This window comes from Hippocampus bargibanti, linkage group LG20 (assembly GCF_051943395.1).
Source record: "Hippocampus bargibanti isolate YZ-2025 linkage group LG20, ASM5194339v1, whole genome shotgun sequence".
NCBI lineage: Eukaryota > Metazoa > Chordata > Actinopteri > Syngnathiformes > Syngnathidae > Hippocampus > Hippocampus bargibanti.
The window spans coordinates 10544444-10572170 of NC_142753.1; the positions used below are offsets into that span (position 1 = coordinate 10544444).

At 44.5% G+C, this 27727-nt stretch overlaps 4 protein-coding genes and 1 long non-coding RNA gene across 6 annotated transcripts in view; 3 read left to right on the forward strand and 2 right to left on the reverse strand.

The window, feature by feature from the left end:
- The window catches only part of LOC148883139 (uncharacterized), a 253706-nt gene that overhangs the window by 78732 nt on the left and 147247 nt on the right, over window positions 1–27727 (reverse strand). The window lies entirely within an intron of this gene.
- LOC148883141 (epiplakin-like) lies at window positions 15–10869 on the forward strand. The gene is made up of 2 exons (XM_089023438.1): window positions 15–7576; window positions 9957–10869. The coding sequence occupies exons 1-2, from the start codon at window positions 16–18 to the stop codon at window positions 10694–10696; spliced, it is 8301 nt and encodes a 2766-aa protein (XP_088879564.1). The 5' UTR covers window position 15; the 3' UTR covers window positions 10697–10869.
- On the reverse strand, window positions 11094–15386 carry fbxl6 (F-box and leucine-rich repeat protein 6). The gene is made up of 10 exons (XM_089023424.1): window positions 15052–15386; window positions 14186–14731; window positions 13804–13962; window positions 12922–12985; window positions 12701–12832; window positions 12500–12607; window positions 12317–12430; window positions 11919–12150; window positions 11552–11795; window positions 11094–11355 (listed from the first exon to the last, which is right to left on the reverse strand). Exons 2-10 carry the CDS (start codon window positions 14695–14697, stop codon window positions 11226–11228), a joined length of 1695 nt encoding a protein of 564 aa, XP_088879550.1. The 5' UTR covers window positions 14698–14731; window positions 15052–15386; the 3' UTR covers window positions 11094–11225.
- LOC148883143 (uncharacterized) lies at window positions 15406–19145 on the forward strand. 2 transcript variants are annotated; one of them, XM_089023419.1, is made up of 3 exons: window positions 15406–15492; window positions 16320–16386; window positions 16462–19145. In XM_089023419.1, exons 1-3 carry the CDS (start codon window positions 15421–15423, stop codon window positions 18879–18881), a joined length of 2559 nt encoding a protein of 852 aa, XP_088879545.1. In that variant the 5' UTR covers window positions 15406–15420; the 3' UTR covers window positions 18882–19145. The 2 variants fall into 2 exon arrangements, with proteins under 2 accessions (XP_088879545.1, XP_088879546.1); XM_089023420.1 differs by lacking the exon at window positions 15406–15492 and adding an exon at window positions 15959–16015.
- On the forward strand, window positions 19758–26559 carry slc52a2 (solute carrier family 52 member 2). Its single transcript, XM_089023425.1, has 5 exons — window positions 19758–20034; window positions 21453–22037; window positions 22987–23296; window positions 23400–23523; window positions 24367–26559. The coding sequence occupies exons 1-5, from the start codon at window positions 19773–19775 to the stop codon at window positions 24574–24576; spliced, it is 1491 nt and encodes a 496-aa protein (XP_088879551.1). The 5' UTR covers window positions 19758–19772; the 3' UTR covers window positions 24577–26559.

Consider the following 27727-nt stretch of genomic DNA (forward strand, 5'->3'; position numbering starts at 1 on the left):
ATCCAGCAGCAGACCATGACAACAACCTGCTCATCAGCCATCACATGTGAAATACCACCAACAAACATTGATAAGAGCACCACAAAGACGACCATCACCACCACAGTCACAGAGACCGACAGCTTCCGTGGTATTAGAAAGGACGTAAGTGCTGCTGAGTTGCTCGAATCCAAAATCATCAATGAAGACCTCTATAAAGACCTCTACACAGGAACGATCACAGTCAAGGAAATAAGTGAAATGGACTCTGTCCGACGGTATCTAGAAGGGACAAACTCTATTGCAGGTGTGTACTTGCAGTCCACCAAGGAGACCTTGAGCATCTATGAAGCCAAATCAAGGGGCCTGCTGACTCCCGGAACTTCCCTTGTGCTGCTGGAGGCCCAAGCTGCCACCGGGTTTGTCATTGACCCCGTCAAGAACAAGAAGCTTTCTGTAGAAGAGGCTGTGGCTCAGAGAGTGGTTGGCAGCGAATGGCAAAAGAAGCTGCTCTCAGCAGAACGAGCTGTCACAGGGTACAACGACCCTTACACGGAAAAAACAATATCTCTCTTCCAGGCCTTGAAGAAAGACTTGATCGTCAAAGATCATGGAATCCGTCTCCTGGAAGCACAAATTGCCACAGGAGGCATCATTGACCCGGTGTACAGCCACAGAGTCCCTGTGCAGGTGGCTTATGAGAGAGGGTACTTTGACGAGGAAATGAACCAGATTCTCTCTGACCCTGATGATGACACCAAGGGTTTTTTTGATCCCAACACACAAGAGAACCTCACCTATCTCCAGCTGATCGAGAGGTGTATCACCGATCCTAGCACTGGACTTAGCTTGTTGGTTATTGTGAAGAAAGGGGAGTTCTACTTCTTTGTTGACGAGGCCACAAAACTGAGACTGAAATCAACAACTACCACCAGAGCAGGTGGAAAGTATCAAGGAGCCACTGTGTCGCTGTGGCATCTGCTTTACTCCAGATACATCACTGAGGAAAAGAGGCGAGAGCTTGTGCAACAATACAAGTGCGGAACTATCACGATTGACCGCTTTTTGGAAATCATCTTGATGATCATCCAGCAGCAGACCATGACAACAACCTGCTCATCAGCCATCACATATGAAATACCACCAACAAACATTGACAAGACCACCACAAAGACCACCATCACCAATTCAATCACAGAGACCGACAGTTTCCATGGTATTAGAAAGGACGTCAGTGCTGCTGAGTTGCTCGAATCCAAAATCATCAGTGAAGACCTCTATAAAGACCTCTACACAGGAACGATCACAGTCAAGGAAATAAGTGAAATGGACTCTGTCCGACGGTATCTAGAAGGGACAAACTGCATTGCAGGAGTGTACTTGCAGTCCACCAAGGAGACCTTGAGCATCTATGAAGCCAAATCAAGGGGCCTGCTGACTCCCGGAACTTCCCTTGTGCTGCTGGAGGCCCAAGCTGCCACCGGGTTTGTCATCGACCCCGTGAAGAACAAGAAGCTTTCTGTAGAAGAGGCTGTGGCTCAGAGAGTGGTTGGCAGCGAATGGCAAAGGAAGCTGCTCTCAGCAGAACGAGCTGTCACAGGATACAATGACCCTTACACAGAAAAAACAATATCTCTCTTCCAGGCCTTGAAGAAAGACTTGATCGTCAAAGATCATGGAATCCGTCTCCTGGAAGCTCAAATTGCCACAGGAGGCATCATTGACCCGGTGTACAGCCACAGAGTCCCTGTGCAGGTGGCTTACGAGAGAGGATACTTTGACGAGGAAATGAACCAGATTCTCTCTGACCCAGATGATGACACCAAGGGTTTTTTTGATCCCAACACGCAAGAGAACCTCACCTATCTCCAGCTGATCGAGAGGTGTATCACCGATCCTAGCACTGGACTTAGCTTGTTGGTTATTGTGAAGAAAGGGGAGTTCTACTTCTTTGTTGACGAGGCCACAAAACTGAGACTGAAATCAACAACTACCACCAGAGCAGGTGGAAAATATCAAGGAGCCACTGTGTCGCTGTGGCATCTGCTCTACTCCAGATACATCACTGAGGAAAAGAGGCGAGAGCTTGTGCAACAGTACAAGTCCGGAACTATCACGATTGAACGCTTTTTGGAAATCATCTTGATGATCATCCAGCAGCAGACCATGTCAACAACCTGCTCATCAGCCATCACATGTGAAATACTACCAACAAACATTGACAAGAGCACCACAAAGACGACCATCACCACCACAGTCACAGAGACCGACAGCTTCCGTGGTATTAGAAAGGACGTAAGTGCTGCTGAGTTGCTCGAATCCAAAATCATCAATGAAGACCTCTATAAAGACCTCTACACAGGAACGATCACAGTCAAGGAAATAAGTGAAATGGACTCTGTCCGACGGTATCTAGAAGGGACAAACTCTATTGCAGGTGTGTACTTGCAGTCCACCAAGGAGACCTTGAGCATCTATGAAGCCAAATCAAGGGGCCTGCTGACTCCCGGAACTTCCCTTGTGCTGCTGGAGGCCCAAGCTGCCACCGGGTTTGTCATTGACCCCGTCAAGAACAAGAAGCTTTCTGTCGAAGAGGCTGTGGCTCAGAGAGTGGTTGGCAGCGAATGGCAAAAGAAGCTGCTCTCAGCAGAACGAGCTGTCACAGGGTACAATGACCCTTACACAGAAAAAACAATATCTCTCTTCCAGGCCTTGAAGAAAGACTTGATCGTCAAAGATCATGGAATCCGTCTCCTGGAAGCTCAAATTGCCACAGGAGGCATCATTGACCCGGTGTACAGCCACAGAGTCCCTGTGCAGGTGGCTTACGAGAGAGGATACTTTGACGTGGAAATGAACCAGATTCTCTCTGACCCAGATGATGACACCAAGGGTTTTTTTGATCCCAACACGCAAGAGAACCTCACCTATCTCCAGCTGATCGAGAGGTGTATCACCGATCCTAGCACTGGACTTAGCTTGTTGGTTATTGTGAAGAAAGGGGAGTTCTACTTCTTTGTTGACGAGGCCACAAAACTGAGACTGAAATCAACAACTACCACCAGAGCAGGTGGAAAATATCAAGGAGCCACTGTGTCGCTGTGGCATCTGCTCTACTCCAGATACATCACTGAGGAAAAGAGGCGAGAGCTTGTGCAACAGTACAAGTCCGGAACTATCACGATTGAACGCTTTTTGGAAATCATCTTGATGATCATCCAGCAGCAGACCATGTCAACAACCTGCTCATCAGCCATCACATGTGAAATACTACCAACAAACATTGACAAGAGCACCACAAAGACGACCATCACCACCACAGTCACAGAGACCGACAGCTTCCGTGGTATTAGAAAGGACGTAAGTGCTGCTGAGTTGCTCGAATCCAAAATCATCAATGAAGACCTCTATAAAGACCTCTACACAGGAACGATCACAGTCAAGGAAATAAGTGAAATGGACTCTGTCCGACGGTATCTAGAAGGGACAAACTCTATTGCAGGTGTGTACTTGCAGTCCACCAAGGAGACCTTGAGCATCTATGAAGCCAAATCAAGGGGCCTGCTGACTCCCGGAACTTCCCTTGTGCTGCTGGAGGCCCAAGCTGCCACCGGGTTTGTCATTGACCCCGTCAAGAACAAGAAGCTTTCTGTCGAAGAGGCTGTGGCTCAGAGAGTGGTTGGCAGCGAATGGCAAAAGAAGCTGCTCTCAGCAGAACGAGCTGTCACAGGGTACAACGACCCTTACACGGAAAAAACAATATCTCTCTTCCAGGCCTTGAAGAAAGACTTGATCGTCAAAGATCATGGAATCCGTCTCCTGGAAGCACAAATTGCCACAGGAGGCATCATTGACCCGGTGTACAGCCACAGAGTCCCTGTGCAGGTGGCTTATGAGAGAGGATACTTTGACGAGGAAATGAACCAGATTCTCTCTGACCCTGATGATGACACCAAGGGTTTTTTTGATCCCAACACACAAGAGAACCTCACCTATCTCCAGCTGATCGAGAGGTGTATCACCGATCCTAGCACTGGACTTAGCTTGTTGGTTATTGTGAAGAAAGGGGAGTTCTACTTCTTTGTTGACGAGGCCACAAAACTGAGACTGAAATCAACAACTACCACCAGAGCAGGTGGAAAGTATCAAGGAGCCACTGTGTCGCTGTGGCATCTGCTTTACTCCAGATACATCACTGAGGAAAAGAGGCGAGAGCTTGTGCAACAATACAAGTGCGGAACAATCACGATTGACCGCTTTTTGGAAATCATCTTGATGATCATCCAGCAGCAGACCATGACAACAACCTGCTCATCAGCCATCACATATGAAATACCACCAACAAACATTGACAAGACCACCACAAAGACCACCATCACCAATTCAATCACAGAGACCGACAGTTTCCATGGTATTAGAAAGGACGTCAGTGCTGCTGAGTTGCTCGAATCCAAAATCATCAGTGAAGACCTCTATAAAGACCTCTACACAGGAACGATCACAGTCAAGGAAATAAGTGAAATGGACTCTGTCCGACGGTATCTAGAAGGGACAAACTGCATTGCAGGAGTGTACTTGCAGTCCACCAAGGAGACCTTGAGCATCTATGAAGCCAAATCAAGGGGCCTGCTGACTCCCGGAACTTCCCTTGTGCTGCTGGAGGCCCAAGCTGCCACCGGGTTTGTCATCGACCCCGTCAAGAACAAGAAGCTTTCTGTAGAAGAGGCTGTGGCTCAGAGAGTGGTTGGCAGCGAATGGCAAAGGAAGCTGCTCTCAGCAGAACGAGCTGTCACAGGATACAACGACCCTTACACGGAAAAAACAATATCTCTCTTCCAGGCCTTGAAGAAAGACTTGATCGTCAAAGATCATGGAATCCGTCTCCTGGAAGCTCAAATTGCCACAGGAGGCATCATTGACCCGGTGTACAGCCACAGAGTCCCTGTGCAGGTGGCTTACGAGAGAGGATACTTTGACGAGGAAATGAACCAGATTCTCTCTGACCCAGATGATGACACCAAGGGGTTTTTTGATCCCAACACGCAAGAGAACCTCACCTATCTCCAGCTGATCGAGAGGTGTATCACCGATCCTAGCACTGGACTTAGCTTGTTGGTTATTGTGAAGAAAGGGGAGTTCTACTTCTTTGTTGACGAGGCCACAAAACTGAGACTGAAATCAACAACTACCACCAGAGCAGGTGGAAAATATCAAGGAGCCACTGTGTCGCTGTGGCATCTGCTCTACTCCAGATACATCACTGAGGAAAAGAGGCGAGAGCTTGTGCAACAGTACAAGTCCGGAACTATCACGATTGAACGCTTTTTGGAAATCATCTTGATGATCATCCAGCAGCAGACCATGTCAACAACCTGCTCATCAGCCATCACATGTGAAATACTACCAACAAACATTGACAAGAGCACCACAAAGACGACCATCACCACCACAGTCACAGAGACCGACAGCTTCCGTGGTATTAGAAAGGACGTAAGTGCTGCTGAGTTGCTCGAATCCAAAATCATCAATGAAGACCTCTATAAAGACCTCTACACAGGAACGATCACAGTCAAGGAAATAAGTGAAATGGACTCTGTCCGACGGTATCTAGAAGGGACAAACTCTATTGCAGGTGTGTACTTGCAGTCCACCAAGGAGACCTTGAGCATCTATGAAGCCAAATCAAGGGGCCTGCTGACTCCCGGAACTTCCCTTGTGCTGCTGGAGGCCCAAGCTGCCACCGGGTTTGTCATTGACCCCGTCAAGAACAAGAAGCTTTCTGTCGAAGAGGCTGTGGCTCAGAGAGTGGTTGGCAGCGAATGGCAAAAGAAGCTGCTCTCAGCAGAACGAGCTGTCACAGGGTACAATGACCCTTACACAGAAAAAACAATATCTCTCTTCCAGGCCTTGAAGAAAGACTTGATCGTCAAAGATCATGGAATCCGTCTCCTGGAAGCTCAAATTGCCACAGGAGGCATCATTGACCCGGTGTACAGCCACAGAGTCCCTGTGCAGGTGGCTTACGAGAGAGGATACTTTGACGAGGAAATGAACCAGATTCTCTCTGACCCAGATGATGACACCAAGGGTTTTTTTGATCCCAACACACAAGAGAACCTCACCTATCTCCAGCTGATCGAGAGGTGTATCACCGATCCTAGCACTGGACTTAGCTTGTTGGTTATTGTGAAGAAAGGGGAGTTCTACTTCTTTGTTGACGAGGCCACAAAACTGAGACTGAAATCAACAACTACCACCAGAGCAGGTGGAAAATATCAAGGAGCCACTGTGTCGCTGTGGCATCTGCTCTACTCCAGATACATCACTGAGGAAAAGAGGCGAGAGCTTGTGCAACAGTACAAGTCCGGAACTATCACGATTGAACGCTTTTTGGAAATCATCTTGATGATCATCCAGCAGCAGACCATGTCAACAACCTGCTCATCAGCCATCACATGTGAAATACTACCAACAAACATTGACAAGAGCACCACAAAGACGACCATCACCACCACAGTCACAGAGACCGACAGCTTCCGTGGTATTAGAAAGGACGTAAGTGCTGCTGAGTTGCTCGAATCCAAAATCATCAATGAAGACCTCTATAAAGACCTCTACACAGGAACGATCACAGTCAAGGAAATAAGTGAAATGGACTCTGTCCGACGGTATCTAGAAGGGACAAACTCTATTGCAGGTGTGTACTTGCAGTCCACCAAGGAGACCTTGAGCATCTATGAAGCCAAATCAAGGGGCCTGCTGACTCCCGGAACTTCCCTTGTGCTGCTGGAGGCCCAAGCTGCCACCGGGTTTGTCATTGACCCCGTCAAGAACAAGAAGCTTTCTGTCGAAGAGGCTGTGGCTCAGAGAGTGGTTGGCAGCGAATGGCAAAAGAAGCTGCTCTCAGCAGAACGAGCTGTCACAGGGTACAACGACCCTTACACTGAAAAAACAATATCTCTCTTCCAGGCCTTGAAGAAAGACTTGATCGTCAAAGATCATGGAATCCGTCTCCTGGAAGCTCAAATTGCCACAGGAGGCATCATTGACCCGGTGTACAGCCACAGAGTCCCTGTGCAGGTGGCGTACGAGAGAGGATACTTTGACGAGGAAATGAACCAGATTCTCTCTGACCCAGATGATGACACCAAGGGGTTTTTTGATCCCAACACACAAGAGAACCTCACCTATCTCCAGCTGATCGAGAGGTGTATCACCGATCCTAGCACTGGACTTAGCTTGTTGGTTATTGTGAAGAAAGGGGAGTTCTACTTCTTTGTTGACGAGGCCACAAAACTGAGACTGAAATCAACAACTACCACCAGAGCAGGTGGAAAGTATCAAGGAGCCACTGTGTCGCTGTGGCATCTGCTTTACTCCAGATACATCACTGAGGAAAAGAGGCGAGAGCTTGTGCAACAGTACAAGTGCGGAACTATCACGATTGACCGCTTTTTGGAAATCATCTTGATGATCATACAGCAGCAGACCATGACAACAACCTGCTCATCAGCCATCTCATGTGAAATACCACCAACAAACATTGACAAGAGCATCACGAAGACGACCATCACCACCACAGTCACAGAGACCGACAGCTTCCGTGGTATTAGAAAGGACGTCAGTGCTGGTGAGTTGCTCGAATCCAAAATCATCAATGAAGACCTCTATAAACCGCCAACGGATCTTTGAAAGAATCGAACACAGACAAAGAACATCAGTTAGACACGAAAATCCTAGGAAACAAAGGAGACGGAAACACCTCATGGAAGAAAGATGACAGCTTTAAGCTACGAAGCCTACATGGAAAGACCAGCACGCAGAACTCCCTGTAAAAAAATCGTAACGAATCATGAAAAGAACAAAGCTCTCAAGAACTCACAGAAAAAAAGCCTCTGAAACAGCCAGAAACGACTACTGAAAAATAAAAAGCCAGAGAGTCCAGGAACAACCCCTAACGAAGAAATCTGAAGACCATGACACACAGACAGGCTGAACACCCGAATTCGAGACCATGCAGAGCGACAGAGACTTCAGAAGACAGACTCCACTGTTTCACAGAAATCAAGAACCTAAGAACCTAAAGGACTACAGGACTAAGACACAAACAGCGACTCAAAGCACTGAGCAGGGAAAACATTTCAGGGATAGATGACCAATAAGATCGGCCAAAAGAAGGACAAGGCACTAACGACTAACCGCAGAGGAGAATCTTGAAACAGCCATTGGACGAGCACACAGATTGCAACCAGCACCTGTTTGACAAAAAGCACACCAAACACTCTGTTAGAAGAAAGGGTTTCAGCCGAATCAGAGCGCCACTAAAAGTCACAAGACTAGCAGGAAAAAGTAGAGGCAGTCTGCAACCAGCATGAGAGATAATGACCTCAAAACCGCAAAACAAAGTCTGTACCGACTAGGCATGTACGAAACATACACTCTGAGACCAACACTAAGCACAAGCGGAGGATGACCGCAACAGTTCCAGAGACCCTGTCCGGGTTACACAGGAAAAATCTTACGAAAGACAGGAAAATCGACCCTGAAAAACCAGGTTTAAATCCCAAGACAAACCCGTCTCCACTGCAGAGGTGTTAAACCGATCCTAAGAAACTAATTCGTTTAGCGAGAGACTATTTTTGCAGGCAATAGAAGCAATAATCAAACAACACAAGACAAGCACTGAGTTAGAGGCAGCTAGCAGAGGTCCTACTGGACAATCGATACTACTCATCAGAATGAAGACAGTGCACTTGTTAACCCGAAGACAACGAAGACACCCAACTGTGCAATCACATACTAAAATATAAACTTCCCCACCAGCAACCTGCACACACATCACACACAATAACACAACAAACCATCACAAACAAACCAACACAAAGAAAGGACTCACATCAGCAAAAACAACACATACAAAGACTATGAAGGAAGTCCTGATCGAATCAAAAAATCAGAAACTCAAGAAAGATGACTCAGACGTATAGAAACAAGGCTGGGCCCTGGACCCGACGGTCGTGACCAAGAGCGCATCGGATTTGCATACCGGATCACTGAGACCTTGCCAAGGAAGCTTGATGCAGGGCAGAGGTCCAAAAACTGCACGGTGGCAGGACGAACCCCCGAGGCAGAAAGCTTGCCTAGAAAGACCCCTGTCCAATTAATGCTAGAGCTGATGCAAGAGTCCGAGCTGGACGACAGACTCAGGAGATCAGACTTACCAAAGAACCAGTTAGACGAGTAAACGACTACACTCCCCAGAGAAAACAAGATTCCTCTCAGTCCATGAATGTGTAGAGGAAAAAGGAGTCATCTACAACCCAAACAGTAAATTCGGAAAATGCAATCAGAAACTGACTGCACCAAGTCACAAGAGAAGCACTGTGCAAGCAAGAAGATCACCTTGAAGAATATATACACTATCACACGAGTGAAACTTAACCAGAGCATCACACAAGAACACACACAAAGAAAACCCTCTCCATGACCAGTCGAATACACATCTTAATCAACAATTTAAAGCTTAACCAGGGGAACCAACATCAAGGAAATAAGCACAGCCCGGATCAAGCAAATGCAAGACGGTGACAGGCTAGGTTGAGAATTGAAGACAGGGCCCGTCGACTTCCGCGGGACCAAGCTACGTATCTCCCCGCGAAAAGAAGTCGTGACGGAGGCCACAAAACTGATACTGAAATCAACAACTACCACCAGAGCAGGTGGGAAATATCAAGGAGCCACTGTGTCGCTGTGGCATCTGCTCTACTCCAGATACATCACTGAGGAAAAGAGGCGGGAGCTTGTGCAACAGTACAAGTCCAGAACTATCACGATTGAACGCTTTTTGGAAATCGTCTTGATGATCATCCAGCAGCAGACCATGACAACAACCTGCTCATCAGCCATCACATGTGAAATACTACCAACAAACATTGACAAGAGCACCACAAAGACGACCCTCACCACTACGATCACAGAGACCGACAGTTTCCATGGTATTAGAAAGGACGTCAGTGCTGCTGAGTTGCTCGAATCCAAAATCATCAATGAAGACCTCTATAAAGACCTCTACACAGGAACGATCACAGTCAAGGAAATAAGTGAAATGGACTCTGTCCGACGGTATCTAGAAGGGACAAACTGCATTGCAGGAGTGTACTTGCAGTCCACCAAGGAGACCTTGAGCATCTATAAAGCCAAATCCAGGGGCCTGCTGACTCCCGGAACTTCCCTTGTGCTGCTGGAGGCCCAAGCTGCCACCGGGTTTGTCATCGACCCCGTCAAGAACAAGAAGCTTTCTGTAGAAGAGGCTGTGGCTCAGAGAGTGGTTGGCAGCGAATGGCAAAGGAAGCTGCTCTCAGCAGAACGAGCTGTCACAGGATACACTGACCCTTACACGGAAAAAACAATATCTCTCTTCCAGGCCTTAAAGAAAGACCTGATCGTCAAAGGTCATGGAATCCGTCTCCTAGAAGCTCAAATTGCCACAGGAGGCATCATTGACCCGGTGTACAGCCACAGAGTCCCTGTGCAGGTGGCTTATGAGAGAGGATACTTTGACGAGGAAATGAACCAGATTCTGTCCGACTCATGTGACGACACGAAGGGCTTTTTTGATCCAAACACAAAAGAAAACCTTACTTATCTCCAACTGCTTGAAAGGTGCATCACAGACCCCAACACTGGATTAAGTTTACTCCCCTTAAATAAAATATGAATCATATTTTCCTGTATTTGTGCTTTGTTGTTTGAATAATACTGTGTGAAGCAATGCTTTGCTCCAAAACAATTTCACACACACAATTGTTCAGACAGGTATACTTTGAAGAATATGTCTCTGTACTGTTATAAAAAAAATATGACCAAATAAATGAGAATGCGAGCACTGATGCCTGTTTTGTTTCAGTCATAAATATTATCTGGCTTTTTGAAGATCTTATTTGCTGTGCAAACAGGTTTTCCTTCCTGAACTTTAAAGGTTAACGGTACATGTTGAGGGTGAACAGTTGACAAACAAAAAAAGCAATGCAACAACTGAAAACCTTTTATGTAATGATGATTTTAACTAAAATAATCCTAAAGTGTGCCATCTTTCAAGAACCACCCAAACAGAATCGAAAACTGTAAACGTTTATTTCCAATGATCACTAAAAGACAAGACAAGAGTCTCTTCAAATAGACTCTGAAGAGTAAAATGCAGGGAGTTAATCCATCCATTCCTTGTGGTTATGTCATTATTTTTTTCTCTACTCCAATTTGTCCAGTAACTGCTGAATGTCCTCTTGTCCACGGTAAATCCTCTTCAGTCCCCTGGGAAGATACCGACAGGAGGACAGGTTGAGGTAGTCTAACCCTGTCGTTTGGCTGATGACAGACCTGCGAAACCACAAGGAAAGATGAAGGTCATCTTTGTGGTTTACAACAATGTTTCCCAACTTTGATTTAGTAGTATTGTAGTAGCCACTGTCCCTGAAGGGGTCACAGTACTCTAATCGTCTTGGGTAGTGATCCTTTCTCCTGGTGCCAATGATGGTGGTTCAAAAGGTAAACCAAAAAAAGCGGTTCATGGTACCTCAGTGCAGCCGACGTGATTCTGGTCCCGCTTAGGTTGAGCGACCGAAGGGTGTCGGCATCTTTGGCCTGTGCCAGGTGACGCATGGCCACCTCCAGGTCCTCCTCGGAGAAAGGCTGATTGGCCACATCCAGCTGCCGCAGGGTGTGACTCCATTTCTGCGTCACGGCGCAGAGGCCCTTCCTCAGGGACGACGTACCCACGTGACTACTGAAATACTGGCCCCAGAAGAGACACTCCAGCTCTGCCAGAGACAAGTTAGGCCTATTTTAGATTCTTTTTATCTGTTTCTTGCTGGAATTTGAAAACCTTGCCCAATTTGAATCCCCACTGAAATAAAAATACAAAAAAAAAAAGACATCATTACCAAGACAGGGTAGCGTCGCCAGACCCTCAGACGTGATGCGCGAGCAGCCTCTCAGGTCCAGAACTCGAAGTCGCGGGGAACCAAAGAGTACGTCCCACAAGTATTTGTCAGTCATGTATGAATATGACGTGGTGGCGATACACAGCTCCTCCAGTAGAGGGAAGCCAAGAGCTAATTCTGCACTATTCCGCATGTTCTTCAGCAGTGGCCGGACATTCAGCATACGGAATGTCTGATAACAAGTAAAATGGAGGATTTTTTTGTTTTTTAGTAATGATTGAGATCAAGACACCACAACAAAATTAGTTAATTATATGAGCGTGTTCACAAAATTGGCAACTGCAAGCAGACTGGAGCCCCCCCCAACCACCACCCCACTGATATTTACCGTCTTCTACCTTAAGTTTAGGGCAAGCCATCTGGAGTGCTTGGACGCAAAGGGGCAATTCGCCGTCTTTACTATCCAGCTTTGTGTTAACCTCCAGCAACTCCAGATCAGGACAGCAGCCCCTCTGAAAACAGAAGCACGGGATGAAGCAGTTTTTCTTGATTACGGAGAAAAAGGCTTCTGTTATACTTACAGAGATGGCGGCGAGGAGTCGGTCATATTTCAACCCGTGGGTGAACCAAATCTGTTGGATCCTAGCACCATGATTTTCGAGGTAGGCAAGAAGTCCTTCAACTTGAAACTATCACAACACAAACACGCCACACCACCCCCATATATTACATTTATGTTATTTGACAGAAACAGGTCTTTTCTCTGCACCCGATTGGCTCACCTCTGTGTACTGTAGATTTAAGCTTTGCAATGAGCAGCTGTGCAAGCCGAGGCTTTGGAAGGCCAACTCCGTAAGACCAGTACAGTAGGAGAGCTTGAGAGCATTCAAGCGAGGGCAGAACATTGACACAACCTGATGAGGGATTCATATTTTATATCATGGGCGATATCACGATCTCAAACCGAAAAAGCTGATTTTGATGAATCAACAAGGCAACGTACGTTGATAACGTGGTCCACATTCTTCGTCCAGTGATGGAGGGAGAAATCCCGCAGTTGAGAGAATCTTTCAAAAATATATATATTGATCTATTATTAATAAAAATACATTTCATTCATAAGCGCCTTTCAAAACTCTCAAGGTCACTTTACAGTCACAGGAGATTTTTTTTCAGGGGGTGAGCAGCGGCAGCCACACGTGCCAGCGTTCACTCAACCCGGAAGTAACTCAAATAGATAGAAATCTAGCTAATAGCCAATCGATAGTTAGCAGGGAGAGTGATTTTTCAACACCGCGCATGCGTGGGAAGACGTGCGTATTTGGGTCAGCAGAACGACACAGTAATAAAAATCAATAATACGAAATGTAAAATGCTAAAAATGACACTTAAAGTTATAAGATTTATCATTGAATTGTAAGCAGTTTGGTATATAATATTCCATAGAAAATGACATAGTATCCTTTCCTGTCGTTCAAACCTCGCGTCGGCCATTTTGAATGCATTTTGAATTACGCCCGTTTGACTTACGATCGTGTTGTTGGAACGGAACCCGGTCGTCAGTCGGATGTTAATAATAATAATAATACATTTCATTTATAAGCGCCTTTCAAAACTGTCATGGTGACTGTACAGCCACAGGATAAAGTTTTTCTGCGGGTGAGCAGCGGCAGCCACACCCCCCAACCCCAAAGTAACTCAGATAGAAATCCAGCTAGCTAGCTAATGGATTGCTAATAAATAGCCATATTATTACCATATAGTTACCTGTATTTTGAAGTGAATATCAAGATGAAAGCCCCATTGCGGTCTCACCTCTATTGCCTCTTTGTTATTATTATTATCGATACACAGCTAATCGTCATAGCAACATAACGGACCATACCTGTTCTGCGCCATCCAGTCGAATGTGTCTTTAATCCGATTTTGCATTTTTGGAAGCTGACTTTTGCCCGGCGCGATCCAGCAGTGGCCGACGGAGACTTTCCGCCACAGGACAGGAGTGGCGGCGGCGGTGTTCCACAGGCGGCACACTCTTCCCACCCTAGCATGGAAGGCGTGTACGTTTTACGTTTGATAAATAAGCAAACATCAACAGAAAAGTAAAAGGGTGGTCCAAAAAAATGTTCATCATAATTTTGTATCCTAATAACATGGACTATTCTCACTCAAATTATCTGAAATGTTAAGAACATACGCAAAAACAAAGTTTATTGTTGACAAAGCTTCTCGTTTTAATGCGAAAGCAAACCTTGGTTACACACTACCTGCACAGAAATGGAACAGCGCCATCTTGCATGATCACCATCTTAAAAATATTGACCAGAACCTCCTCCGGAAGACTTTGGCCCCATCTGTGGTCATTTGGCTTCTCCGCCACAAACACAGGTGGTGTCACCTTGACTTCTTTCTCAACAGCCGGTGTACGAATAATAATAGATTTTGTTTTTTTCTTCTTGAATTTGGTCCTTTTCTCCCCCTTTCCTTTAATAGTGCCATTCTTTTTCTTCCCTCCCTTGTTCTTCTTTTTGTGGGCCCAGACGGGGCCGTCGTCCTGCGAGGTGCTGCTGGATATGACAAGGAGCATGTCCTCACACTCACGGACGGTGAATCTGGGCTGAGATGTTCTCTTCACACGTGTCTTTTTCCTTTTTGCCGTTTCGTTTTGGGGCTTATTGTTTTTCCTCTTCAGTGAGGCTCTTGGGGGATTTAGTGCAGCGTTTTCCTGGGTGGATGTGGATGCCTCTGCATTTTCAGCATCACCTTTCATGGATGCCATGTTTTCTTTTTCTTTATAAGCCAAAAAACACAACCTGAAAAATAGATATAGACGAAAATGACTGAAATTGTGTTCTGTTTGACATTATATTGTACACATGATCGTGCTCGTATATTTCTCGATTTTCAACAAGTTCAATCTTCCATGCGTACATGTTTCTGAAGTGATTTTTTTTCCCATAATCACCATTACATTACAATTTTTATGACCGGTACTAACCAATCTGAAACCTTACAAACTGTCCTTCATTAATTATGATTGAGTTATTCATTGTTTTCACAATGAAGAGCCATTTTCAATGACATAAACAATACAAATGTACATACTTCTTAATTATCCATGTTCTAATATTACCTGCAACTTGTATGTGCATCAGCAGTTCTTTTCTTGGTGCATCATCACACTGACAGATACAAACGTTCACAACCAATTTGGACAAAAAATAGAAGTTAGAACAACTCGGAAATAAATCAACCCGGAATGCACCGGCTCATTGATGCTAGCTGTTAGCTAAGGAAGTCACCAGCGTCGCGCGATACATCGACGACAAAAGTTACCATTCTAATAAGTTTAGGCTGACGTTGAACACGGGTTGTTATCTTTCGCGATATTTTAATTTTTAATGTTTTGCTATTTTAGAACCGACGCTCCGAGAAGGAATTTACACATGCAGCTTCTGTTGTTGTTTCTTCTAGCCAACCTCAGTAGATAAGCCATGCTCCAATGTCATTGGCTGCAGGACGACCATTCCTGCAATGTGATTGGCTGCGACATTCAGGGCACGCCCGACAGAAAGTGAGTTGAATTGTACGGTATACGATTCCGAAGACACGATTACCATAATAACAAACACGATTTTTTTTTTCATTCGTACCAATTGAGCTAGTTATGGGCTACAGGTTCGTAACAACTGAGGGAAAAAAAAACTTTTTTTTCAATCATGCTTAATTTTTGTATACCACAAAAACTTGCCCTGTGTGAAGTTTTTATACTGTACTCTAGCTTCCCTTCATTTTCTTGATTTACAGTCGCACTCTTTGCTGTGTTGATTCTTGTAACAAATGCATCAAACGTCTTCAAAGTTTATGCATAACCTTTGGCGGAAATATCACATCCAAGATGGCTGACACGTTGACACATTGGTCTTACTCATTGGCGTATTTACACGATGTCGAAATTGCAAACCAAGCTGCCATGCGATTGGTGGGAAGCTCAACTGAAGACCCGCCTTTCACCGTTCAACTAATCACAGGGTTGTATTTACCCACGCAAGAAGACGAGCTGAAAGACGCCGTGCAGGATCCCCAAACATTTTGCGGTAAACAAACGTTAACGTTTTAAATTCCATCAGCACGTTGTTCTTTGATTGAATTCTCAGCTAAACGGTGCTAATGCTACCGACTGGCATCTCACGCTGATGAACGGTCTTCCGAGAAAAGAGTTATGCTAACGTTAGCTTCGCATGTGACCTGGATCAGAATTTAATGTCGTTTTGCAAACATTTACTCTGTAGAATAAGATCAAACCACTACAATAAACACTCGAACACACCAATAATAAAATATAGATCACAGCTCGTAGATCGATGATACATTAACGTGTGGTTTTCCCTGCCATAACAGCTGACAATGGAATCAGGAGGGAATTTCGCGCTTTGTGGAAAAACGGCAATAACTGAAGGAAATTTGAGTAAGTCTCAAAACATCTAGTTATATGGAATCTTAATTGATATTTTTTTTAATTGACTAATGTTTATCTTATCAGGAGATGACTATTATTGGAAGCTGGTTGAGGACTTCGTTGGCCCTCAGACAGGGGATGGTTTGGATCTGGACACAGGGTTTTGCAAAAACAGACTGCTGATTCAAAGTGGACTCATGAGGGAGGACAATAACCTACCATGGATTTCCGTCATTGATTGGCTGAAGAGGATTTTCCCAACTTACCATTCGGCCAACTTTCAGTGCTTGATCGAGAGGGGCATTGCCACCACCTTAAGCTTGGAGGGCGAGGCCAGGCATACGTTTCTTGAGTCGTGTGTCAACTTCAATTTCGTGGGGCCCATATGCGACAGCATTGGCGTTGAACGAGACCACCTTTTAAAGATGAAAGACTTTTCTGACCGGGCACAGTCCATTGAGGTCACCAACGGTTTGATCCTAGAGCTAAACAACTTTGTGACAAGGGAAAGAGTTTCTCCCATCAACTTGGTCACCTGGCTGAGGAACTTCAACCCTGCATACTGCGAAGATGGCAAAATTAAAAAAGCTTACAAAATCCTGAAGGTTAAGATCAACAAGCTAAAGATGTTCCACCACAGAACTCAAACAAGAAGTCACAGGCGAAACTTTGTGACGGAAAATTTGCTTCAGAGTCCGTTTGAGCTGGTGGATTCAAGTGACTACCCCAAGACCTCAATCAAAAAGCGTACGCAGTCATCTCCGTGTGAAACGATGAAGATCAAGGAGGAACAGGATCACTACGAAATCTCTCCCTGCATGGAGTCGGGGAATTCTTTGGTACAAATGTCAGACTGCAGTGTTAGCGAGAATGCCGGGTGCATGCCCGACATAGACACAGTGAAAAAAGAAGTATTGCCGTCTCTTTTAGATGTGGCGATGTTATCTGTCCAAAAATTGTCAAGTATCCACCATGGGCAAACCAAAAGGTGTAAGAGAATTTCTTTGGACCTCCTCAGAAATCAGTATGCCCAAACGTGTAAGGAACACCCGACCATGATTGAGTTTGAGAGAACCCTTCACTCGTTCGGAGACCAGGTCTCGCTTGCCCCCTCGGTGGTCTTCCTACACCACAACGCCAATTTCCTCGTGGACGTGCACGACATGGTGGAGCAGAATATTATGACTTTTGAGAGCGAAATCACCCAGTCACGGGGGGCCAAGCTGGGCCGGGACGGAACCCCCCTTTTTAAGAACGTGGTGGGGTTTACAGAGAGCGCCACTTCCCGCTTTATCCACATGGCCACGGACATACTGACCTCTGGCAGTGGGTCTTTGCTGAGCTACAGGAAGCACTGGGTGGCCTTCTGCAAGGAGAAGAACAACCCATCCCAGCTAGTCAAGAAGCCGTCGACGCTGTTCAGCAGCTACTTTGAGGCCGCCGCGGGCCTCATTCACCACCACAACGAAGTTGGAGCCTTCTTCTCTGACATGTTGGCTCTCAACAACGAACAGTGCCACAATGTCCTCCTTGAGAGCGTTATCGCCGACGCGTGCGATTCTGTCATCCAAAGTATTGTGTGCGTTCTTGCAATCATCTACTGCAAAGTGGTGGGCCCCTACCGGCAACTTCTGAAGAGCACGGGCGAATACTCCCTCTTCAGCCAGTACTTGCTTTGCCTCTACCAGAAGTTTCTAGAATGGTCCAAAGACCCCTCTACTCTGATGGCGCCCGAGAAGGTCACTAATGTCTTCCTGCAGTTCGCACTGGAAGATAAGATCTACAACGGTGTATACAAGTACTGTGACGACTTGCACACCAACAGGGACCTCATCTGCGTCTGCCTGAAAAGGCTGATCAAGGTGATTGCCGGCGTTGCCGAGAAGCATCTGATTGACTTCTTGCCCGGAGGACGTTTTTCCAACGTGCCGTCGTCTGATTTGAACATAAAGCTCTTAAGCTGCAAGTTCAACGTCCTGATGGCCGACTATCCCTACAGGCCGCCGGAAGGGGAAAAAGACAAAATATGCCCCGGCGACTCTGATAGCTCAGACGACTCGAGTTCGTCTGATGTTGAAGACCATATCGCGTCTGCGCACTGGCTAAAAGTTCGGGGACGGCAGAAGATTGCAAAACGTCCGGCAATTAAGTCTGTCGTTTCGGAGTGCATGGACCTGGATTACGTCAGCACCACCGTGGCTAGAAATGGGGGGCCGTGCCGCACCCAGCAGGATGTGGACAAGCTACTCCTGCGATTGGCCGACAGTGACAAGCAGACAAAGTGCGAGGCTATCCGATGTGAGATTGCCTATCAGAAAATGGTGCTGCAGAACACGGACCCCATCCTCAACTCTGATTTCCGCACCGCTACTGAAATGTCACTAAAGTTAAAACTCACCCTGCCCCGCCTCAGGCCGGGTTACTCGATTGTTTTGGCCCCAAGGAAAACACAGGGGAAGAAATACATATGTCCGAGTGTAGAAGGCAGCCATCCCAAACCCTAAGTGAACCAAATGATATATATTGTCTATGAATTAGGAGTATTCATTTACAAATGATAAATATAGCTGAACAGCAATCTTGTTCACTCTGAATGCAAATATCATGTGATATTTTTTTTTTGGACGAGTCATTCCTTTTATTTTGGAATGCAGAAATATTTTATTTTGAAATGGAGCGTCAGCGATCATGCTGGGAGTATTTTGGGGCGCCTCATTTCTACATCATGCTATCAGGACTGACCAATAACCGAATTGGTGATTATTGGAAAAATAAAAATACTTGTCAATATTTGTATGGTCAGCCTGAATTTCTGCGAACCCATTTTGCGCAATAATTGTGAGTTTAAGCAATGTGAGTGTTTTGTTATCTCAACTGATATTTGGTGGTCATTAGTTGTTGCATAATAACCAATTATCCAGGTCACTTGAAGTCATGCTTTGTTAAAGTACTTGTCTGGCCCAAGAAAAATCACAAATTTGAGCAAACACTTCCCACACCAGGCGAAATGTATAACGATTTTCGAGGAAAAGTGAACGAAATGTATCATTTCAGTATCCGCCCTGCTTAGTTGTATTTGTTGATAAAACGAACACGTCCTTCGCCACAGGTCACAAGGTAAACTGTGATGCTTTCAACGCTCTCAAAAAAAGTGAATTCATTCCAATTCCGAAGAAAACCGCAAGGAAACAGGACGACAATGTGTCAGTTGAAATGTTTATGGTCCGGACTGTGTTACTGGTGTACATTCTGTACGATATTCATATAATGTATTTTATCCTAAAAGTTTGATACAGTCGCGAACACGTTGAAAAGTACGGTTTATTATTTTACAAGAGTACTTGAAGGCATCTTAAAGGGGCGGGAACTCCTTGGCAAGAGTCCACCATTACTCCATGTCCAGAGCGGCGTGTGTAGCCGAGCTTTACCGGCGACTCGTTGAAAAAACAAGCCGAAGCGAACGAACCACTCACCGGTTTGTTCACCGCGGCGCCTTCTCCGTTATTTGTGCCGACGTCGGCGGCGTCATGTCGCCCGGCTGGTGGAGGAGCAATGCGGTGACCCACGGCCTCATGGCGCTGTTCGCTATGGGCTCTTGGATTTCAGTCAATAGTTTATGGGTCGAGCTCCCGGTCATCGTCGGTGTGCTGCCCGAAGGTCAGTGGCCACCTCATGACGTTCCCTCGTCGAACAGCCATAAAACTTCATCCACAGGTGGAAATCATTCAAGCTAGCCGTTAGCCAGCTACGTGAGACATTAACTATTTTATTTGCTTTGAAATGATACGGAAATAGCATATTTGGAATTCTGCTAACAATTATACGTCTCCTAAAACATGTCCATTAACTTATTATAATTGTTATTTTAATAATTTCAGTCCGCGAACAAAATTTTGTATCGATATTAACCCGTACAAATGGACGAGAATGTAACAGAATGGCTTAATTCACATACAACGACGTCAAAGCAAACAGTTACTCTGGAGCTTTCGCATCTTAAAAGACTAATTCAGGACAATAATGTAAAAAAATGCCATTTCTGACTTGCAAAACGTATTTATTGCCTAACTTTTGTCAAGATGTATTCATAACCTGGACTCTTGCACTGTAAATAGCACAGCCACCCTATGTTGATGCAATACAGTTACATATATTGATATGCTTTTTTTATACTTGCACTATGTACAGTTTGTATGCAACATTTTCGCACTGTTACAGTATAAACCCCAGTCTTCTGACATTTTTTATTATCCTTAGAATATCTTGATTTTTTTTAAAATCTTTTCACCCACCCCCCAATTTATGTCCTAAAACTGACTAAAAGTCTGATTTAAAAAAATAAGAACTATATTGGACATAACTCGCCAGTTATTCAATATTTGACTTTTTTTTAAATCATTGAGTCTTACTCTGACTGAAGTAATTATTGGAGGTCCACGTTTCCCCTATATTTGAGTCACATTTTTCAAAAGTAATTATTCTTGCTTATGATTGGGGATATTTAACTCATTGCCTGCCAGGCATCTGCAAATATGTGTCCATTCCAGTGCCAGGGTTTGTTGTCATTGTCACTTGAACTCCAGGACCCCCAGAATATTGAGTTTTAGGACTACATAAACAGTCAATACACTGTTAGAAACTTTAGAGTCTCTTCTTTCACAAGAAAAAAGAGCTAATTACTAATTTATATGGATTTGATGTTATATAAATTGATGTAAATTTCTCCACTGTGAGACGAATAAAGGCATATCCAATCCAATAAGCTTGAAATGATTGCGGCTGTCCAAAATACAATGTATTACATACATATTGGTTTATATAGCGCTTTCACTACAAATGAAGTTGGAACAACGCGCTAAGATGGAAAAAAAGGGAAATGCTTCCCCCTGGTGGAAAAAAATACATGAAAAAGCATGAAAACAATCAGAACAAATTCAGGAATGGTGCTCTGCGTCATATTTTTAAATCCCGAATAAATTTGTGAATGGCAGTAAATGCGTTTACACGATGATGAAAAAATGCTGTTCAAATTGTATTAAAAAAAAGCATTTGTGTGTGTATGTGTGTTATTGCAGGTTGGAATTTGCCGGCATACCTCTCAGTCCTGATCGCGTTCGGCAACATTGGTCCAGTGGCGGTGACCATCACGCATCATTGCGCTGCAGGCCGCCTCAACGAGCGCCTGCTCATCCACTGCATCCAGGCGTTAGCGGTGGTAGCGTCGGCACTCTTGGCCATCTTCTGGGCACACACGGCCATTGTGGCCGGGCAGTTACACTCGTTGTCCTTCCTGATTCTCACTTTTGTCCTATCGCTGGTGTGCTGCACGTCCAACGTCACCTTCCTGCCTTTCATGTTCCGCTACCCGGCGGAATACATCCGCACTTTCTTCATCGGACAGGGTCTGAGCGCGTTGTTCCCCTGCGTAGTGGCGCTGGGACAGGGCGTGGGCCAGCTCGAGTGCCCCGTCATCAATGGCACCGTTCAGCCGCATTACCTCAAAGAGAATTTCCCGGCGCAGAACTTCTTCTGGTTTTTGTTCGTCATGCTGTTGGTTTCCGCGGTGAGCTTCCTGGCTTTGACGCGCCGGCTGACACCGTCGACAGGAGCCACGCCGCCGCCCTCTGATCATGCGCAGGGGTCATACACCAATATTGAAAGTATGGAAAAATATGATTTTGGACATTTTTAAGGATGGAAAGGGAATGATAATAGAGAAAAATATATATTTCCATGGCCGTTTGGTGATCTCATCCTGTTTAATGGTGGAAAATCTTAACTAATTTACCCCCCGCAACCCCTAAGAAAAAAATGATGGTGACTAATATTAATGACTAAAACCCTAAATAAACAAAACTAGTTTGACTAGAGCACAGGTGTCAAAGTCAAGGCCCGCGGGCCAAATCCGGCCCGCCACATCATTTTTTTTCGGCCCGCGAAAGCCAATCAAACTTGTTAAAATCCATGATGATTGCTAAAATCTGAGCCAAAATTTCATATTTTTGAATGTCAATCACAATAAAAGTCATTATTCTTGACTTCAGATTAGAAAACGAGTTATTCATTAATTTGATGTGTGCTCTATATGTAATATTTGAAGGGATTTAAACATTCTAATGGGTTCCCCAAATTCATAACGGCCCTCGAGAGGAAACCATAACTACAATGTGGCCCGCGGCAAAAAATGACTTTGACACCCCTGATCTAGAGGGTGTCCCACCTGGTTTACATAGCGCTTTAACAACAGGTGAAGCTGGAACAAACTGCTAACATGACAAAAAAGGGAAATACTGCCCCCTTGTGGAAAAGAAAAAAAAACATTACAGGAGGCCAGCGCTTTATCTGCACCCTAGCATGAGAAAAACAAAACCCGGGAATGGTGCTCTCCGTCATATTTTCAATTCCTGAACAAATTTGTGAATGGCAGTGAATGAGTTAAAGCATCACCCAAAGTATGGCAGATATTTTTCAGTAAATAGGATCAATTATTTTAAAAAACAAACAAATTGAAGTTTGCTGTAATGGATTTATTTCCCTGATGTGATTCACTCTGTATTTTAGTGAGGATTAGCCAATTTTTTTTTATATCTGTTGTTTTTCATGGTTTAGGCACTCCGGACGTAGCAGTTAAAACCGAGGACGCAATGCAGCCACTCAACAACGGGCGCTCGTCGTCGTTTCAGGAGGATTCGCATCTGGAGGGAGCGCCGTCGTCTCCCGCTCCGACGTTTTGGACGTCGCACAACATCTTCCTACTGGCACTCCTGGCAATCTCCAACGCGCTCACCAACGGCGTCCTGCCGTCCGTCCAGAGCTTCACCTGTTTGCCTTACAGCACCATGACCTTCCATCTCTCGGTGGTCCTCGGTAACATCGCCAACCCGCTGGCCTGCTTCCTCGCCATGTTTGTGATTCTGAGGTGAGGTGAGGCGAGGAGACGACAGCGACGACGGACACCTTGTCGCCACTCTCCAAATCCAACATGTGGATTCTAAACTCGGGATTTTGCTTTGGCTTTGCAGGTCGTCTACGCGTCTGTGTGTCTTATCCTTGGCAGGAGGTGCCTTTGCGGCATACCTGATGGTTCTGGCTTCCCGCAGTCCGTGTCCTCCTTTGCAGGGGACGACTGCCGGTGTGGTTTTAGTGGTGAGCGGCCATGTTTTAATTTGAAATTTTATGCACATAACTAACCCTATTCTGGATTGGTCGCCGATACTGATGTGAAGAGACTTAACTCAGTCACTGCCACACAATGTGCAAAATATGCGTCCACTCCACTGCCAGGGTTTTTGTCATTTTTACTAATTACGACACATCACAAGTGGCAATCAGGCAGGACAATAGAAGTAATCAATCAGGACAATAGATGTAATCAGTGTAGCCTCAGGGAATTGTCCTCTGCTCCCCCCAACCTGAGAGCAGGGACCTATCATAGGACCAATCATCGCAGAGTCTGGCACCGCCACGTCTGGACAGTAGGGATATATATATATATAGGGCCAAAACTACCAGCAAAATTTTTTAGTTAGCTGACGAAGACTCTTGGATAAGAAGCGAAACGTCCGACACCTTCAAAGAAGTACAGATGACGGCTGAAGAAACTTCTCATCGATCACAAGTGAGGTGGTTCTTAACCAGGCATGCAAGAATAGCCTGGGGGAAATGTGCAATTTTTCGGTCAGCATAGTTAACCGAAAAAAAGTTACATAAAATAAGGTATATTTTGTGTAGTTTTAAGGCTTAGAAAATTAGAAAGTAGAAAATTATGGGGACCTGGGAACGGATTATTCTCATTTTAATGGTTTCCTATGGGGAATTAATTTTTGGGATACACACTTTTCGCCTTACTCACTGTCTGGGAACCAATTAATTTCGTAAGCCAAGATATCACTGTATTTATAGCGCACTTTAGTACCCCAAACCTTGTTCCAAAGTGTCAAATGAATATTTGCAAAAAAAGTTTAAAAACACCCCCCGTCCTCTCTGCAGGTGGCTTCCTGGATCATCTTCACGGGGCTCTTCTCCTACCTGAAGGTGGTAATCGGGACGCTCCTGCACGAGGCGGGCCACGCCGGCCTACTCTGGTGCGGCATTTCCATCCAAGCCGGCTCACTGGTGGGCGCGCTGGCCATGTTCCCGCTGGTCAACATCTACGACATCTTCAAGCGGGGGCAGGACTGCGTCGACGAGTGCAGTTAAAGCCAGATAAGATGGTTTTTAAATCCATTTTTTTCCATTTTTAACACAAAGCTCCTATAAGGGCATCAAATGCTTCTGAAGCACAACGCGGTCCAGAATTGAACCAGTTTTTATTTTTAATATTGTTTTCCTTCTTGTTTTTGGACCGTACGACAACATTTCCTCAAGGTAAACATCTCAGTGCACTAATAGCTTCAATATTTTTCATCAGCCTTTCTAATGACTTTTTGTTTACACCAAAGACTCCTCCTGTCGTGCTGCCTTTGCGTCAAAAATAGGACTTTTTTTTTTTTGCTTTTTTGACATTGTTTTTAATCACCTGTTGATTATCTTGAATTAGGATGATGCTGCTTTGGGCTAGCGTGAAAAAGTGAAGGCGATTTTTTTTTTTTTTTTTTTTTCTGTAACACACACACACACACACACACACACACACACACACACACACACACACACACACACACACACACCCCAATAGATCCGATAACCAAACCTGCATTTCGCCACCTGCATTAGGAACCCCGGTTAAAAGGAAGCCATTTCAAAAGAAAAACAGCCGTGTGTGTATACTGTATACCAAAAGTCTACACACCTTTGTTGAAATGGCAGGATTCAGTGGTAATATATAAGAAAAAAAAGAGCAAAAGAGGGACCAAATGAATTATTTAAAATTTATAAAAACGTGCCTCTGACTCACCTCAAATAAAGTTGAGTTGTTTTAGTAGGCTTTTTTTTTTTGCATTCTCTAAAAAGCTGTTTTTGTAGAAACGCTGATTGCTAAATTTGAGACAAACACCACACACCCTGTTTAAATGATGGCCCCAAAAGTTCAACTTTGACTTCATTTGACCACAACAAAGCAACACCGCTCAATTTTTTACACATTTTTATTTGTCACCAAAAAAACACTTGTGTGTGTGTGTCTGGACTAGTTATATATTCTGGAAGTGGTACCCTCTTAAGATGTATTTCCAGCATTTACTAAACTTCCTTAACTCATTTACTGCCAGACGATTATGGCAAAAATGTGCCAGGGTTTTAGTCATTTTTCACTCAAATTGCAGGATTCACAGAATATTGAGTTTTAGGACTAACATAAACATTCAATGCAGCGTAAGAAACCTTCGACTATCTTCTTTCATCAGAGAAATTATTGATTTCATTTATTTTTAGCTTGGAGGATATTGACTTTTGATAGATAGATAGTAGCTCCCAGACATTTTTTCCCAGCTCAGCTTCACGACACTCATAATTCACAAAAACCGGAAGGCGAATGTCAATTATCATACGGAAGGGAATACGCACAAATTACAGTAAATGCAGCTTTGTTAGTCATGTTCCTTTTTTTTCTAAATGCTTGCTTTTGTTTTCTTTTTTTTCCCACTGAATTTTAACTCGTTCACTGCCAGATGATATGCAAAAACATGTCCACCCCAGTGCCAGGGTTTTTGTCATTTTCTCTCAAATTTCAGGACCCACAGAATATTGAGTTTTAGGACTTCATAACCATTCAATTCAGTGTAAGGAACCTTAGCCTCTCTTTTTCATCAGAAAAAAAAGAGTTAATTACTAAGTTATACGAGCCTGGAATTATATGAGTTTAAAATGGGGGTGGCTGTCCTAAATAGAAGACAACACATGCATATCGATTCATATAGCGCTTTAACAACAGATGAAGCTGTAACAAAGCGCTAACATGGACAAAAGGCAAACGCTGCCCCCTCGTGGAAGGGAAAAACATTACCAGAGGTCTGACCAGTGCTTTATCAACACCCTCCGCCCCTGCAAGAAAAATAAAGCAAATCCAAACAAATTCGGGAATGGCAGCGAATGAGTTAATACAGTTTAGGAGTTTAGAAAATGTTATTTATTTAATGATACTCTGTAACAAGTTCTCATTCGTGATAACAATATTGATGAATAAAATCGATTACTTTTTAATATCAATGACAACTCATGTAATTAAAAAAAGATTGTATTTAATTGCAATTGTGCCAATTTATCAGTTGCAGGAAAAAAAGAAAAACAGCATCCTCCGATTTGATGTTGACCAGTTAGAAAGTCCAACTTCACATTAAAAAAAAAGCATCACGTGACCTCCCCCCCCCCCCTCCTCAAAGTGTCACACGGATCCGCTCTTACAAACATACACGTTCAGCGAAAATCAGCACGTGGCACGGCTGGATGAATGTGAACACCAGCCCGCCCGCCCCTCGCCGAGGAGGGTCTTAATCCTGGACTTTGGGCTGCAGTCATTCACACCAAACACTCCATCCGGATCATTTGTGAGTATGCCGTTTGAATATTATTTCATGTGTTTTTGTTGCTAACTTTTGATGAAATGATTCTTTTTGTTATTGTTATGACTTTTGTTGTGAATTTTGTAGTTATGAGCAACGTCGCCTTTTGCTTTTATCAATCACCGAGTGTATTGAGACCCTAACTGGCTCAAATAAAATGGAGTTGTTTGGATTTTCGAGAAATGTTCACACCCCCCCCCCCTCCCAACAACAAAAAAGATGCAAGTGTACTTGCTATATGTTAGCATGAGCATCTGTAACTCGATGGGAAGGCAAGAATGTCTCGCGTCCACCCCCCCCCCCCCCCACGGTTAAGTTTGATCCTCTCAGTCTTGTTAAATCCTCCTGAAAAATAACAAACAAAGCAATCAGTTCTACTTGTCAAGAATTGACCTGGCGAGACACGTGCTTAACATTCCTTTGATTTTAATCATTTCCTAATTGTTCTTTTCTTTCCTCTTAATCGCCGGACCAGACGAAGAAGTAAATATTAACCCCCGCCGCCCACGCGCGACCATCGTCGCATGATTGGCATCAAGACGCTTCCCCGTTGCAGTTTTTTGTCTGTTTTTTTTAATTGGATTAGCATTTATTAGTCTCGCAGTGGAAAAATGTACATTTCACAGCAGCAAAGTGTTGAAAGTAAGAGGAAAGGAAATGAAGAAGTAGAAAAACAAAATACAGGAGCTGCTGTAAAGGCAGCCACTCTTGCGGCGCCATCTAGAAGTCAAAAACAAACAAAAAAAACTAAATAATGATGTGACAAAAGACAAAGACAGTCATTCTAGTTAGCTAACTGTCTATCTGGCTATCTATTACCTCTCTGTTCGCTAGCTAGTGTTCTATCTATT